The 13,649-nt window shown below is 45.8% G+C and overlaps 1 protein-coding gene across 1 annotated transcript in view; it reads left to right on the forward strand.

The window, feature by feature from the left end:
* Positions 1-13,486, forward strand: part of LOC107105609 (kalirin-like) — a gene marked incomplete at its 5' end in the record, with an annotated part of 93,689 nt that extends 80,203 nt beyond the window's left edge. The window contains 5 exons of the mRNA XM_015405607.1: positions 510-674; positions 8,737-8,815; positions 12,324-12,524; positions 12,971-13,109; positions 13,448-13,486. Of these exons, the coding sequence (XP_015261093.1) occupies positions 510-674; positions 8,737-8,815; positions 12,324-12,524; positions 12,971-13,109; positions 13,448-13,486 (623 nt within the window). The remainder of the gene's footprint in view (positions 1-509; positions 675-8,736; positions 8,816-12,323; positions 12,525-12,970; positions 13,110-13,447) is intronic.
* Positions 13,487-13,649: the final 163 nt, after the last annotated feature.

The raw sequence follows: 13,649 nt of genomic DNA on the forward strand, positions 1-13,649 counted from the left end.
AAAATCCTAACTATAAATACACATTGCTGGGGTCTGAACTGGCAGAGACTGATCAAGAGAGAGATCTTGGAGTTGTAGTAGATAACTCACTGAAAATGTCGAGACAGTGTGTGACTGCAATAAAAAAGGCCAATGCTATGCTGGGGATTATTAGGAAGGGTATTGAAAACAGATCAGCCAATATCATAATGCCCCTATATAAATCAGTGGTGCAACCTCATTTGAATTTATGATTATACAAATGTGTCTAGTCGTTAAGCCACATAAAGAACAGGATTTAAACATTTCTACTCTGCTGTATGTATAAAGTGCCCTCAACTATAAGGGCTCGCTACTTTTTCTCAGTGCATGTGACTTGCAAGAGAATTTGATAATGTCCTTTGATGCTAGTACCAATATATAGTGAGTAGGGAAGCATAGATCCCAGGAGGTGGCAGCTCCCTTCCCTGTCTGGAGTCACAGGTAAGACTTAATAGTGTTCCATCTCTCTCTCTCCCCATAAAACACAGGATCACAGGTCTGGCAGCAGTCTGTTGCCTCAACTTTGGACACCTACCTCGTTATTGAAGATCTCACACCTGGCTGTCAATATCAGTTCCGAGTCAGCGCCAGCAATCCTTGGGGGATTAGTTTACCTAGTGAAGCCTCCGAGTTTGTGAAACTTCCAGAATACGGTGAGCACTTGGCCCCAAGAAGGGGGGCAAACTGCAGACAGGAAAAGCCTGTTAATGCATTAAAATTAGAAACTGGGGGTTCAAGTTTTATTTCAGGAGCCGAGGTCTGTGTGAGACCTGGCTTTTCTTTCTTAGAATGTTGAACCCGTTAAGTTGCCACATACGAAGGCCGTTCTCACATTACCATTTTAAACCGGATGTTATCAGTCATCGGCTCAGTTCCGAGTAAAGTAATACAGTGAAGGGGGTTTCACACAGCCAATTTCCTTCCGTTAATGAGCCGTCTCTGAACTGTGTTAGCAAACAAAAGGTTTTCTGCCTCAGAGTTGCTGTTTGAGAGCATCCCATGATTGACACACGAGTATATGTACTGAAGTCAATGGGCTACTCTCATGTAAATCCATCCCCGTGTGCAGGGGTCATTTCGTCGAAAAAGAGCTAGGGGAACTCATTAGCATAACTCATTAGCATATGCCACACCCCCTGACATCAGGGGCCCGGCGGTGGACCTGCAAGGCCAGCAGGAGTGCGAGGAAGCCCCGCCAAGGCCCTCCCTGGCCCCAGGCAGGCAGGGGTGGGGAGAGGCAGGAAGGAAGCAACTTACCCTCCCTCTTCTCCTGCCTCCTCCTGGCTGAATGAGGGCCAGAAGCGGGGCGGCCGGAAGCAGCTCACCCGGGGGAACTGCGATCCCCCGCGTTCCCCCCCGAAATGGCCTCTGCCCGTGTGTTCCAAGAAAGAAAGGCAAAGCAAAGGAGGCTGAGAGTTCAGGGATCTCTGTGATGCCGCTATAACATTAAGTGCAAGACTGGTTTAGCGCTCACATAAGAATTTTTTAAAACTGAGGAAGATTGTGCACAAGGTGAAAAGGGGTGGGGGAAAGAAAGCCAGGGAGACCTATGGGCATTTCTAACAGCACACTACAACAATTCAGAAGTGCAAAGAGGGGGTTGAAAATGGAAGAAAGTAGTTTACATCAACAACGACTCAGGCACACTTCACTAATGGGAGACTACCAGGTTTGTATGAAAACATAAATTCTGCAAGCAGCTAGTTGCTAAAATGGGTCTGTCTGAAATGACAGGGAAAAAAGTTAGTAAGTGTCATGCCTGCCCCCGATCCGGCACCTGGGAGCTCTGAAATGGAGGACTCCGTGCCTTTAGCATCATCAGAGGCATGAGAGTCCTTGCCAAACCTAAGTGCCGGAGAGGATGAATACCAAACCCCAGCACAGCTTGCACCTGAAGCCGATCAGGCAGTGCCTGGCCCCAGCAGTACGCCACCCGATTCTCCGCCACCTGTCGACCAGCTGAGGAGTCAGAAACGCCGGGACTTGGCAACCAGATGCATGGAGGCACGCTTGCGCAATCAGAGAACAATGAGCCCAGAGTTCTAACAGAATCAAGAAATGACAGGAAAAAAAGTTAGTAAGTTTCATGCCTGCCCCCGATCCAGCACCTGGGAGCTCTGAAACGGAGGACTCCGTGCCTTTAACATCATCAGAGGCATGAGAGTCCTTGCCAAACCTAAGTGCCAGAGAGGATGAATACCAAACCCCAGCACAGCTTGCACCTGAAGCCGATCAGGCAGTGCCTGGCCCCAGCAGTACGCCACCCGATTCTCCGCCACCTGTCGGCCAGCTGAGGAATCAGAGACACCAGGACTTGGCAACCAGATGCAAGGAGGCACGCTTGCGCAATCAGAGAACAATGAGCCCGGAGTTCTAACAGAATCAAGGACTTCGCAAGGCAGTGCTAATGAGTTAACGACCCAGCACGCTATTTGAACAGGTCACTGACTGCTGGCAAATCATGCTGGCAAACTAGTCCTTCGGACTAGAAGCTCTGCACCTCTGACGCTGTTCCTGAGATCCTGTACTGACTGACTTCCTGGTTCCTGAATCCAGTCCACGTTTTGACGACTCTCTGGCTCTTGATCCTTGGCTCTGCACCCTGACATTCGACACTCGCTTCTCTGGACTCTGACCCTTGGTAACGCTCTGACTACGGCTTGGCTTTGTGTATTGGGACGCTGGCTCTGCTTGTTTTTGATCTTTCTGGCTTTGACTCAGGGACTGAAGAGTAAACTCTCCCTCTCTGCCCGGCCCCCTGGCTCTGTCGTGACAGTAACCAGCAGCTAAAACAGAACAGTCTGAAAAGGGCCTAAGTCAGAGCATTGCTTTATCAAGGACTGTATTGTTTGTTCTGACATCTCCAGAAGCTCAAGTAGGTCTTTCTCATACCCGACTACTTGATCCTTGTAACTGGAGGTGCCAAGGATTGGACCAGGGACCTCTTGCCATGAAGCAGATATTCTGCCATGGATATATGGCCCGTGGGACTCCAAGTACAAAATACACATGCTTGATATCTCTTCTGAGTAGTATATAAACATTTACATCAAAATGTTGGGCAAACTACAGGAAGCAGGGCCTAATCCTTATAAAGGGGCGAGGCTCAGTGATAGAGAACAATTTTTGTGCATAGATAATCCCAAATGTAATCTCTGGCATCTCCAGTTAAAAAGGTCTCTGTGACAGGGCAACCAATGCTGCTGTACTTGGCTGACATTCCAGTTCAATCTGCTAGGCCACAATAATACTGTGAGCCTTCTTTGTTGTTGTTGTTCAGTCGCACAGTCGAGTCCGACTCTTCGCGACCCCATGGACCAGATCACGTCAGGCCTTCCGGTCTTCCGCTGTCCTCTGAAGTTGGCTCAATTTCATGTTCGTTGCATCGATGACACTGTCCAACCATCTCATCCTTTGCCGTCCACGTCTTCTTTGACCTTCAATCTTCCCCAGCATCAGGGTCTTCTCCAGTGAGTGCTCCCTTCTCATTGGGTGGCCAAAGTATTTGAGCTTCAGTTTCGTTATCTGGCCTTCCAGGGAACAGTCAGGGTTGATTTCTTTTAGGATTGACTGATTTGATCTTCTTGCAGTCCAAGGGACTCTCAAGAGCCTTCTTGCCCCATCCTAAATATTAGGGCTCTAATGACAGAGCTGAGTGTCATCTTCCTATTGGTGGCAGTTCAGCCCAAATTCCCGGATGAAAAGCATGGGGAGAAGTTGACCATGATGTGTTCACCCAATGCCTCACAGACGCAGGGATATGGGGGCTTGCCTTGCAGTGGCTGACCTCCTTTCTCCAGGGTCGGGGACAGAGGGTGGTGCTTGGGCGGCACCCACTGGAATGTGATGTGCCGCAGGGAGCAGTTCTCGCCCCTATGCTGTTTAATATCTACATGTGCTCCCCTGCCCAGATTATCCGGAGGTATGGGCTGGGTTGTCACCAACATGAGGATGACACCTATCTCTATCTACTGATGGATGGCTACCTGGACTCGGCCCTAGGACATCTGGATGCAGCATTACAAGCTGTGGATGGGTGGTTGCGACAGAGCCAACTGAAGTTAAATCCATCTAAAGCAGAGGTCCTACACCTGAGTCATGGGGGACTGGGACAGGGAATCAGGCTCCCAACCTTCGATGGGGCTCCACTGGTGCCAGCGTCGAGGGTGAAGAGCCTGGGGGTGCTCTTGGATGCCTCTCTTTCTGTGGAGGCCCAGGTCACCACCACTGTCAGGTCTGCCCTTTTCCATCAGAGGCAGCGGGCCCCATATCTCAACCTGTCTACAGTGACTCAAGCAAAGGTCACTTCCAGACTGAATTATTGTAACTCCCTCTATGCGGGGCTGCCCTTGACTTTGCTCCAGAAGCTGCAGCTAGTGCAGAATGTGACCACACAGGTGACACCTGTGCGGACTCATATCCACCCAGTGCTACGTGAGCTGCAATGGCTGCCTATTGAATGCCAGATCTGTTTCAAGGTGCTGTTGCTTACCTTTAAAGCCCTATATGGCCTGGGGCCAGCATACCTTTGGGACCACCTCTCCCAATATATGAGCCCCATAGAGCACTGAGATCGACAAATCAAAACTGAGATCCACAAAAGGCCCTGGCCTCCCACCTGGTAGAATGAGCTCTCGTATGAGATCAGGGCTCCGCGGGCCTGCAAGACTGAGCTCTTCCGCCAGGCTTTTAGCTGAGGCTGTGGATGCCCCTTTCTGGCTGGCCTCCCATCAGTGGCCTGGATTTAAGTAGCTGTCTGGGAACCTGCACTCTTGTCCCATTTTAATGATCAAAACATCTAATTCGATTTTACTCGGTATTTATGATAATGTGCTGTTTCCTTTTTTTTTTTATGCCCCTGGAGGGGATTTTTTATTGATTTTTTATCAACTACAAAAACTACAACAGAAAAGTAGGGAGGGAAAATACTACACATACAGGAGAAAGTAAAGAACCCACTACTAACTAAAAACCCAAGAGAGGAGATCCTCCAACTAGCTTAGATACCTCAAGTCTTCTCATCATTGATCCCTTTATGAACTGAGTCAAACATTTATAACCTTTTACCCCTAGAGTTTAAATGTAACTGTCTAGTAATGTGCTGTTTCCATCTGTTGTTTTAAACTGGTTTTAATGGTATTATATATTGTATGGATATTGTTGGAACCCACCCTGAGCCTCCTCACAGGGGAGGGCAGAATACAATTCCAATGAAATGAAGAAATAAATGAAATAAAAAGATGGACCCTTGTGGGACACCGTAGGCCAGAGGCCAACAGTGGTGCAACTGTCTGCCAGCACCACACTCCGGAACCTGTCCTCTAGAGTTTAAATGTAACTGTCTAGTAATGTGCTGTTTCCATCTGTTGTTTTAAACTGGTTTTAATGGTATTATATATTGTATGGATATTGTTGGAACCCACCCTGAGCCTCCTCACAGGGGAGGGCAGAATACAGTTCCAATGAAATGAAGAAATAAATGAAATGAAACGATGGACCCTTGTGGGACACCATAGGCCAGAGGCCAACAGTGGTGCAACAGTCTGCCAGCACCACACTCCGGAACCTGTCCTCGAGGTAGGGCCAAAACCACTCACAGAACAGTACCTCCCATTCCCAGCTCTGAAAGGCGATCCAGAAGGATACTTCGACCAATGGTGTCAAAAGCCACTGAGAGGTCTAGCAGGATTAATATGATCACACTACTCCATTCATCTCCTGGCAGAGTCATCCATTGGGGTAAATGAGGCTGTTCCAGGTCCATGACCAGGTTTGAAACCCGACTGGAACGGATCAAAATCTGCTTCATTCAGGAATCCCTGAAGTTGCCCAGCCACCCCTTGTTCAATAACTTTGTTCAAGAATGGTACATTTGAAACTGGACAGTAGTGATTCAACTCTAATGGATCCCGAGTCAGCTTCTTCAGGAGTGGATGCCTCTCAAGGAGGCATTTACTGTCTCTGGACCCAGTTTGCCAGCCTCCTTGACCCAGCAGATTTGAGCAGCCAGGAGGTTGAAGGACCATGCCGGCCGGTGGTAGGTTCTAACTTCCAGGAATTGTATTTACAGCCTCAGGCAGAACAAGCTTGAAAGGTATCCCATATGACTGGACAAATCGGCACCCTGGGACCCATCCAGGATCGAGTCCAAGACCAAGTCAGAGTGGATGTGAGAGATTTGATCCAAAAAGTGTTTGGCAAAATTATCACAGCGGGCCGCAGAGCGGTCCACCTTTTGTGGTAGGCCCCTGCCCAGCTGGAAGAGTTTTGCAAGTCGACTCTGTGCAGATGCAACAGTAGCAAAGGAATATTGTCTCTTCTCCACCATCTGTCTGAGCCTTTTCTGTGTCCCGCCAGCCATCTCCTTTGTCTTTTCCTCATCTGCAGCCCCTCGGTCAGCAAAGGGGCCACCTGGCCTCGTAGGTAGGGTTGCCAAGTCCCCCCTTCTCCTGAAGCGGGGACTCCTGGGCTGATCCAGGAGTGCGCGTGCACACGCCGCATCCACATCACCAGGAAGTGACGTTACCACACAGGGCACACTGGGGGCGGGGCCACGACCATCTGAAGAAAAAACATAGAGTTTTCCCTCAGATGACCATGACCCGGTGTGGTCGCGTCACTTCCTGGTGACGTGCACGTCGGGGTGGAGTTCCCCCCGGGGCCTGATCCGGCGGCGGTGGGGAACAGGCCTCTGGGGCGGTCCCCGGCCCTCTGGGGGGACTTGGCATGCCTACTCGTAGGCCTGGGAGGTGGCGCCAGAAACGGTTGTGTCAATTGGACTAAGTTTTTTTCTTTAAAATTATGATTTCTAATACAGCCATGCTTAAAGCCTACAAGATGCAGGCACGAGTTTAGAAGGAGCATTTCCTTTTCTCTCTCAAACACAGGAGGGGATGTCTCGTCTGAGGTGGTTCCCTCCTGTTAGCACCTGCATGCAGCAAGAAAATTATGCTGCCTTCACAATGATTTATGTCGTTTTAATTAACTAATTAGGCATGCTATTAATACTATGTTTTTCCCCAACATGGTTTTATTCATTTTACATTAACAACAAGATTAACAACGGGATAGGCATGTACGTATAGCCAGCATATATTATTTTATACATACAAACAAGGCTTTTTTGTAAAAAAAAAAAAAAAAAAAAAAAAAAAAAAAAAAAAAAAAAAAAAAAAATAAAAAAAAAAAAAAAAAAAAAAAAAAAAAGCCCAGCAGGAACTCATTAGCATAATAGGCCACACCCAACAGAAGAAACCCATTAGCATATCAGGCCACACCCCTGACAGCACATCTCATTAGCATATCAGGCCACACCCCCATGCCTTCCCTTGGCTTGCTTGGGGAGCCCGTGCAAGCCCCCCCCTTGAAGGGGAGGGAAGGCAGTTTAAACTGCCTCCCTTTGGTTTTCCTGGGCGCCCCGCGGCTGCGGGGAACCTGGGCAAGCCGGCCCTTGGACAGGCCGGGGAAGGCACAGGGAGGCATTTGAATGCCTCCCTGATCCTTCCAGGCCCACCCGCGGCCCACCCGCCTTGAAGTCACTGGGGGGGTTCGCTCTCCAGGCCTTCCCTCTGTAGCCACGCGCGTAGAGGTTTTGGCTGTAGTGGGCGTGGCCAACTCTGAAGCCAGACAGAACTCCGTTCCTGTGCGTTCCTGCCCAAAAATAGCCCTGCATACAAATAAATATAGCTCCATATAGTCTAGTCTAAGGGTGCTGTTTTCCAGTGTCTTACAAGTCAAACCTTATGACATGAGAGCTTAGAGTCTAATCTAAAAAGTCTAAAAAGTGACACTTTCCATTACATGCTGTCTGTACAGTATGTCTATAATACCTTTTGAGATTGCTAAATGAGGTGAAGAGCAGTGTTCCCTCTAAGCTGAGTTAGTGTGAGCTAGCTCACAGTTTTTTGTCTTAGCTCAGGAAGGATGGCTCCAGAGCAAGCTATTTTATGCAGTGGCCAAATCACCTGCTCACAACTTTAATGCCAGTAGCTCACAAAGTAGAATTTTTACTCGCAGGACTCCACAGCTTAGAGGGAATATTGGTGAAGAGTATTCAGGTAATGTTCCTTTAGTGGTTAGATGTGCTAATATGGGAGACCATAAACTTGTAATATCATTGTGTTCACCTTTAGATTTGTTTTGTTTCAGAATGTCTGTTTTCTCCATTATGTATATGTTCCAAAGTTTTTTATAGCAGAGGATGACATTTAGATTGTTTATGGATTTCCATGTAGATGCTATTGTGGTTTTGGCTGCAAATAGTAATAAGACGTTTCTTTTCCTTTGTGTAGTGGATAGGGCGGTTTCCTCTCTGAGGTTTAGAAGTAGTGGTTCCGGGGATTTATCTATCTTATGTTCAGTTATGATCCTTATTTCTTCTATTATTTTGTCCCAGAAGGATGCTACTACTGGACAATCGTACCAGTAACATTGGATAATATAAACCTACTGAATAAGATTTCTTTAACGTAACACCACTGTATATTTCCCTGTGTACACAACAACCTACGGTTATCAGAAATCAGGTGTTCTCATAAACTGTGGTGCAGGTGAAGAACACAAAGAATGAAAGCAGTGTCTCCACTGCTTGTGCATTTCAGGTCTCTCTCTTTTTAAAGGCCCTTCCGTTTTAATACATACAATGTGTCACTGACTCTATTTTCTCATGCAAACTGTTGTGTCCCCCCCCCTCCCCGCTTCCCTTGTCTTACAAAGACTCTGCAGCAGATGGAGCCACTGTTACATGGAAGGAGAACTTTGAGTCTGCGTATGCAGAGCTGAATGAGATTGGCAGGTAATACTAAAATGAATTGTTTCTTCAAAATGCAAAATCAACTGTAATGAACATTCTCTTTTAGAAAAACTTGATAAAAAGGATCACTCCTTTCATAGGAACTCTTTAGCCTCATTTGTTAGAAGTGTTGTGGCAGAGAGATTTTGGACCCGTTCATGTGGGTGTTTGGTCACGATTTGATGAGTTGCATAATAGTATGTAAACTGACTACACTGGGGGGAAAGGAGGCTGAGGTAACGTGATTATGAACTTTCTGGTTGTAAATTACGTAATCTTTGATTACTTTTTAGCACATGCAAGTCTTGATGCTAAAACTGAGTTATTAAGCCTCCCAAGCTGACAGGTTTAGGTTAATTCTGTTCTTACATGCGCTGCCTGCTACCATTTATCTGCCTTCCAATGGGTATCTTATATGGCTGGGAACCAGACCACATTTTCACTTCTAGACCTTAGTAATTGAAGAACTGCTAATGTAGCTCAAATTATTGACTTTTCCTTATTGGAGCACAAACTTGTGTGGTGTTTCTAGAGTTGCTCATGTGTATTCATCAACCCACATTAAAATACTTAAGAACTATACTTGGGTCCAGGGGTCATTTCACAGAAAAAGAGGTGCAGGAGCTCATTAGCATAATTTATGCCACACAGCCTGACATCACCGGACGTGTGTCAGAAGGCAACACCCACCGCTCAGGCTCCACTGGACTATTTTGGATTGCTAGCTATTGGGGGGGGATGTGCAGATCTGTCCTCACATAGGAGAGCTTGTATCTGAAGGTGGGCTGGGGGGGGCTTTGCAACTTACCTGGCTGCTTCTTGCTTCTCGTGGCCTGACTGAGGGCTGCTGGGAGCAGGGGGTGGGGCTTATTGCATGTGCCCACCCCCTGGGCTCCTTACTGCCGGAGCTCTGCTCCTGTGCGCTCCCACAGGAAATTACCCCTGCTTGGGTCATGATCCATCCCCTGTGGGTTCAAAAGCATTGAAGAGGGTACAATGGGCCCCTTTTTTGTCTCTATCACTCCCTGGCTGGTTCTTGAATATGCATGCAATTATTGGCAATGGAAAACTCTTATTCATTACATGTGATGTCTGATACACTGCACTGCATGCACAACCAGGGAGAAACCTATGACAGTCCTGATTTCTCCATGCAGCAATGCCCATGGGTAATGAACTGTGCCTTCTTTATATAGCAGCAGCTATACCAAAAACGATGCCCAGATTTTGTCAGTATCTCACAATCTGTAAATATTTTACTGAACTGCCATTTTCACAGATAGTAATTTTCCACATTATTATGTATAAATAAAATTACAAAGCTAAAGAAGGAAATCTCATAGAACATCACACAAGAAAACTAGCTGTCTGTATCTGATTTGCCTGGAAAATGTAACTCAGTTACAAGCAGCCCAATGGTACTTGCAACATAACTTTTTGAAACGTCAGAAATGAGTCATCTGTAGGACCTTTCCCCATGTTTATTTCCTTTTATTTGAATCCTGTGTACTCTGGAACAAATTAAAATACCTTCCTCTTACAAAAAAGCTAGACAAAACACTGAGGGAGAAAGAAGCATTCTTCACTCTGATAGAAAAAAATGTAACAAACTGTGAAAATGGTCTGGACTTGGCCCCCTGAAAATAATGGAATCGTAAGTTCATCTGTGCCAGTTAGTATAATAATTCCAGAAAGACTGGAGTTAATTGGTCCCCCAAAATACAATATATGGACCTATGAAGTATATATCTACAGTACAGAGCCATTGTGGACAAACCCACACAAAATCAAGGAAGCGATGATGCCATCTGGGCCTACGCGCACTGGACTTCACACATGTAGGTCCCATGCAAACATTAGGACACATGAAGAAAAAGGTTTTCATACCGTGCTTTTCTCTACCTTAAGGAGTCTCAGAGCAGTTTACAGCCGCCTTCTTCCCTTCCTCTCCCCACAACAGTCACCTTGTGAGGTAGGTGAGGCTGAGAGAGTTCTGAGAGAACTGTGACTGGCCCAAGGTCACCCAGCAGGCTTCATGTGGAGGAGCGGGGAAATCAAACCTGCTTCTCCAGATTAGAGTCCACCGCTCTTAACCTCTACACCACGCTCAAGGTTGCCAGGTCTTCCCTCCTCCACAGTGGAGGACCTTGGGGACAGTTCCTGGTGGGGCAGGGCGCACCTGAATCCCAAGTGGCGAATTTGTTGCTTTGAGTTCAGGGTCCCCTTAAATGTTTTCTTGTGGACCTGAATTCCAAGCCGTGAATTCACTGCTTGGGATTCAGGCATGTGAGGCCCCCGCTCCTCAAAAAGCATTTAAAGGGACTCTTTAAATGCTTTCCGAGAGCAAATTCGCTGCTTGGAGTTCAGGTGTGTGGGTGGCGGCCGCCCCTCTCCCTCCTCTGCTGCAAGATATAAAGAGCCCTCCAGCTAATTGGCAGGCCACGTGCTCCCGCTGATCAGCTGGAGGGCCCTTTAAATCTCACAGGAGGAGAGGGAGGGGGCTGGCCATGGGTGGTCGCCGTTGGTGGTGGGGCTTCCCCCCCCAGCCAGCTGGCTGGAACCCCTGAAATCAGGGAATCCCCACCCCCACCTGAGGACTGGCATCCCTAACCAAGCAAGCTCTGGCTCGAACATAGGTATTTAGCAGGCCCAGGGACAGAACAAAAGCACAGGACTCTTAAGGTCCTTGTCAGTGTTCCCTCTAAGCTGAGTTAGTGTGAGCCAGCTCACAGTTTTTTAGCCTCCGGCTCACACGTTTTTGTCTTAGCTCAGGAAGGGATGGCTCCAGAGCAAACTGATTTATGCAGTAGCCAAATCGCTCGCTCACAACTTTAATGCCACTAGCTCAGAAAGTAGAACTTTTGCTCACAAGACTCCACAGCTTAGAGGGAACATTGTGTCCAAAGTAGCCGAGATGGTTGGGCTATTCTTCTGGCAATTATTTTTCCAAAGTCAATCATCAAGCTCAAGGTACAACATTAAAGATCACTGTAGTAGATTTACTGTACAAAGGAGTATGTTTTTTTTTAATATATATATGCTATGCTGCCTTTATACCCAACTCAGAGTCCTCAAGGTAGCAAACGTTAAACCATTTCAAGCATTAAAACAGTATTTAAAATACAAATATATATATACATATATATACATATTTAGAACAATGTAATAAAACACACACATACACACACAATACACAAACAGGGAGGAGGTCTAAAAAGACTGAGTGAGGGAACGCCAAACAAAAAAAATCTTCACCTAGTGGAAGGAAGGAGGGAGTTCCCAAGTTTCGGCACCACCACTGAGAAGGCTCGTTCCAAAGTCCAAACTGGAAGGTAATCTCAAAAGAATCTAAACTGCACAATAAGAAAGGGAGATGATAAACAACTCAACATCCTTGTACAACATGAAGGAACTGGTTCGAAAAGCCTTGAGTTTCAGTGAGAAAGGCAGGGTAGAAATGAATAAACAAATGAGGTATTCACAGCTTATCTTCATTCTGCTTCTCTTCCAGGGGGCGATTTGCTGTTGTAAAGAAATGTATTCACAAAGCAACTAGGAAAGATGTTGCAGTGAAATTCATCAATAAAAAAATGAAGAAGAAGGAGCAGGCAGCACATGAAGCAGCCATGTTGCAACATTTGCAGCATCCCCAATATATTACTATTCATGATATCTATGAGTCACCCTCCTGCTATATCTTAGTTTTGGAATTGTAAGTCCCTTTGATGGAAGCGAAGCTACTTCTTTATAATGAGGGTTTTATTTATGTTTTGAATCACAAATCTCATGATGTTCATTGAAACCATTTAATTTCCCCAAGGAAAGAATAATATGGGAAGATGGGTGTGTGAATGTCAAAGTTATGGCCATGAATTCTATGGTGGTGGGACCTATGGAAACAATGGGAAAAGGGCATCATGAAACAGCAAAAACCTAAATACAAATAATGTTCAAGGGTATTTGTTACATTTTAATAATAGGAATGAGCAATTAGTATTCTTAAATGTATTCTTAAATGTATATACCCATAGATAAATGTATATACCTGTAGATAAGGTCTTCTTCCTTTAAAAAATTCACTTATGTTTAGAGTTGAACTGCATGTTCAGATGTTAGTGATTCTTTGTAGTTTCATGGTGGATTTTTGTTGGGATTTAGGATGGATGATGGTCGTCTCTTGGACTACCTTATGAATCATGATGAACTTATGGAGGAGAAAGTAGCTTTCTACATAAGAGACACAACGGAAGCCTTACAATACCTTCACAATTGTCGGGTGGCTCATTTGGATATAAAGGTAGTAAGGAGAAATTATAAAAGTCTTTATTTGGCTATCTGTTGGTTAAGAACAGCCAGTACCAAGCTCTGTACAACAGCAACATATGCTAAGCTTATATATCAATTGACTGTTTCTATTGTTCAACATGAGTAACCTTGTTTATGGCATAGCCTCTCTTTCTCTTTACTATGCAGCTAGTCAGTCCTCTGCTTTAAATTCCATTATAGAAGGAAGTCATCCAAGGTTTATTTAGAAAAACTTCCATGTACTTCTGGGGTTTCATGTATTCCAGAAGCATAATTATGTTAGTTAAGTAAGGTGACACATGACTTTTTAAGTTTATTTTGTTGTAACAGACTAATAGCACCATCCTCAACATAGTTATGCCCATCTAAGTGTAATGGACTTAGATGGATGTAACTCTGTTGAGGATGGCACTAAAACTTATTTATTGTGGCATAAATTGTTGTAGATTAGAATCTACTTCATCAAATTAATAACACTGTCAGAGAAAGAGAAGTTGTAAACACTGGGGTCGAAAGGTAACAACAAGGTTGC

This window comes from Gekko japonicus, unplaced genomic scaffold (assembly GCF_001447785.1).
Source record: "Gekko japonicus isolate JY-2015 unplaced genomic scaffold, Gekko_japonicus_V1.1 scaffold3331, whole genome shotgun sequence".
Classification (NCBI taxonomy): Eukaryota; Metazoa; Chordata; class Lepidosauria; order Squamata; family Gekkonidae; genus Gekko; species Gekko japonicus.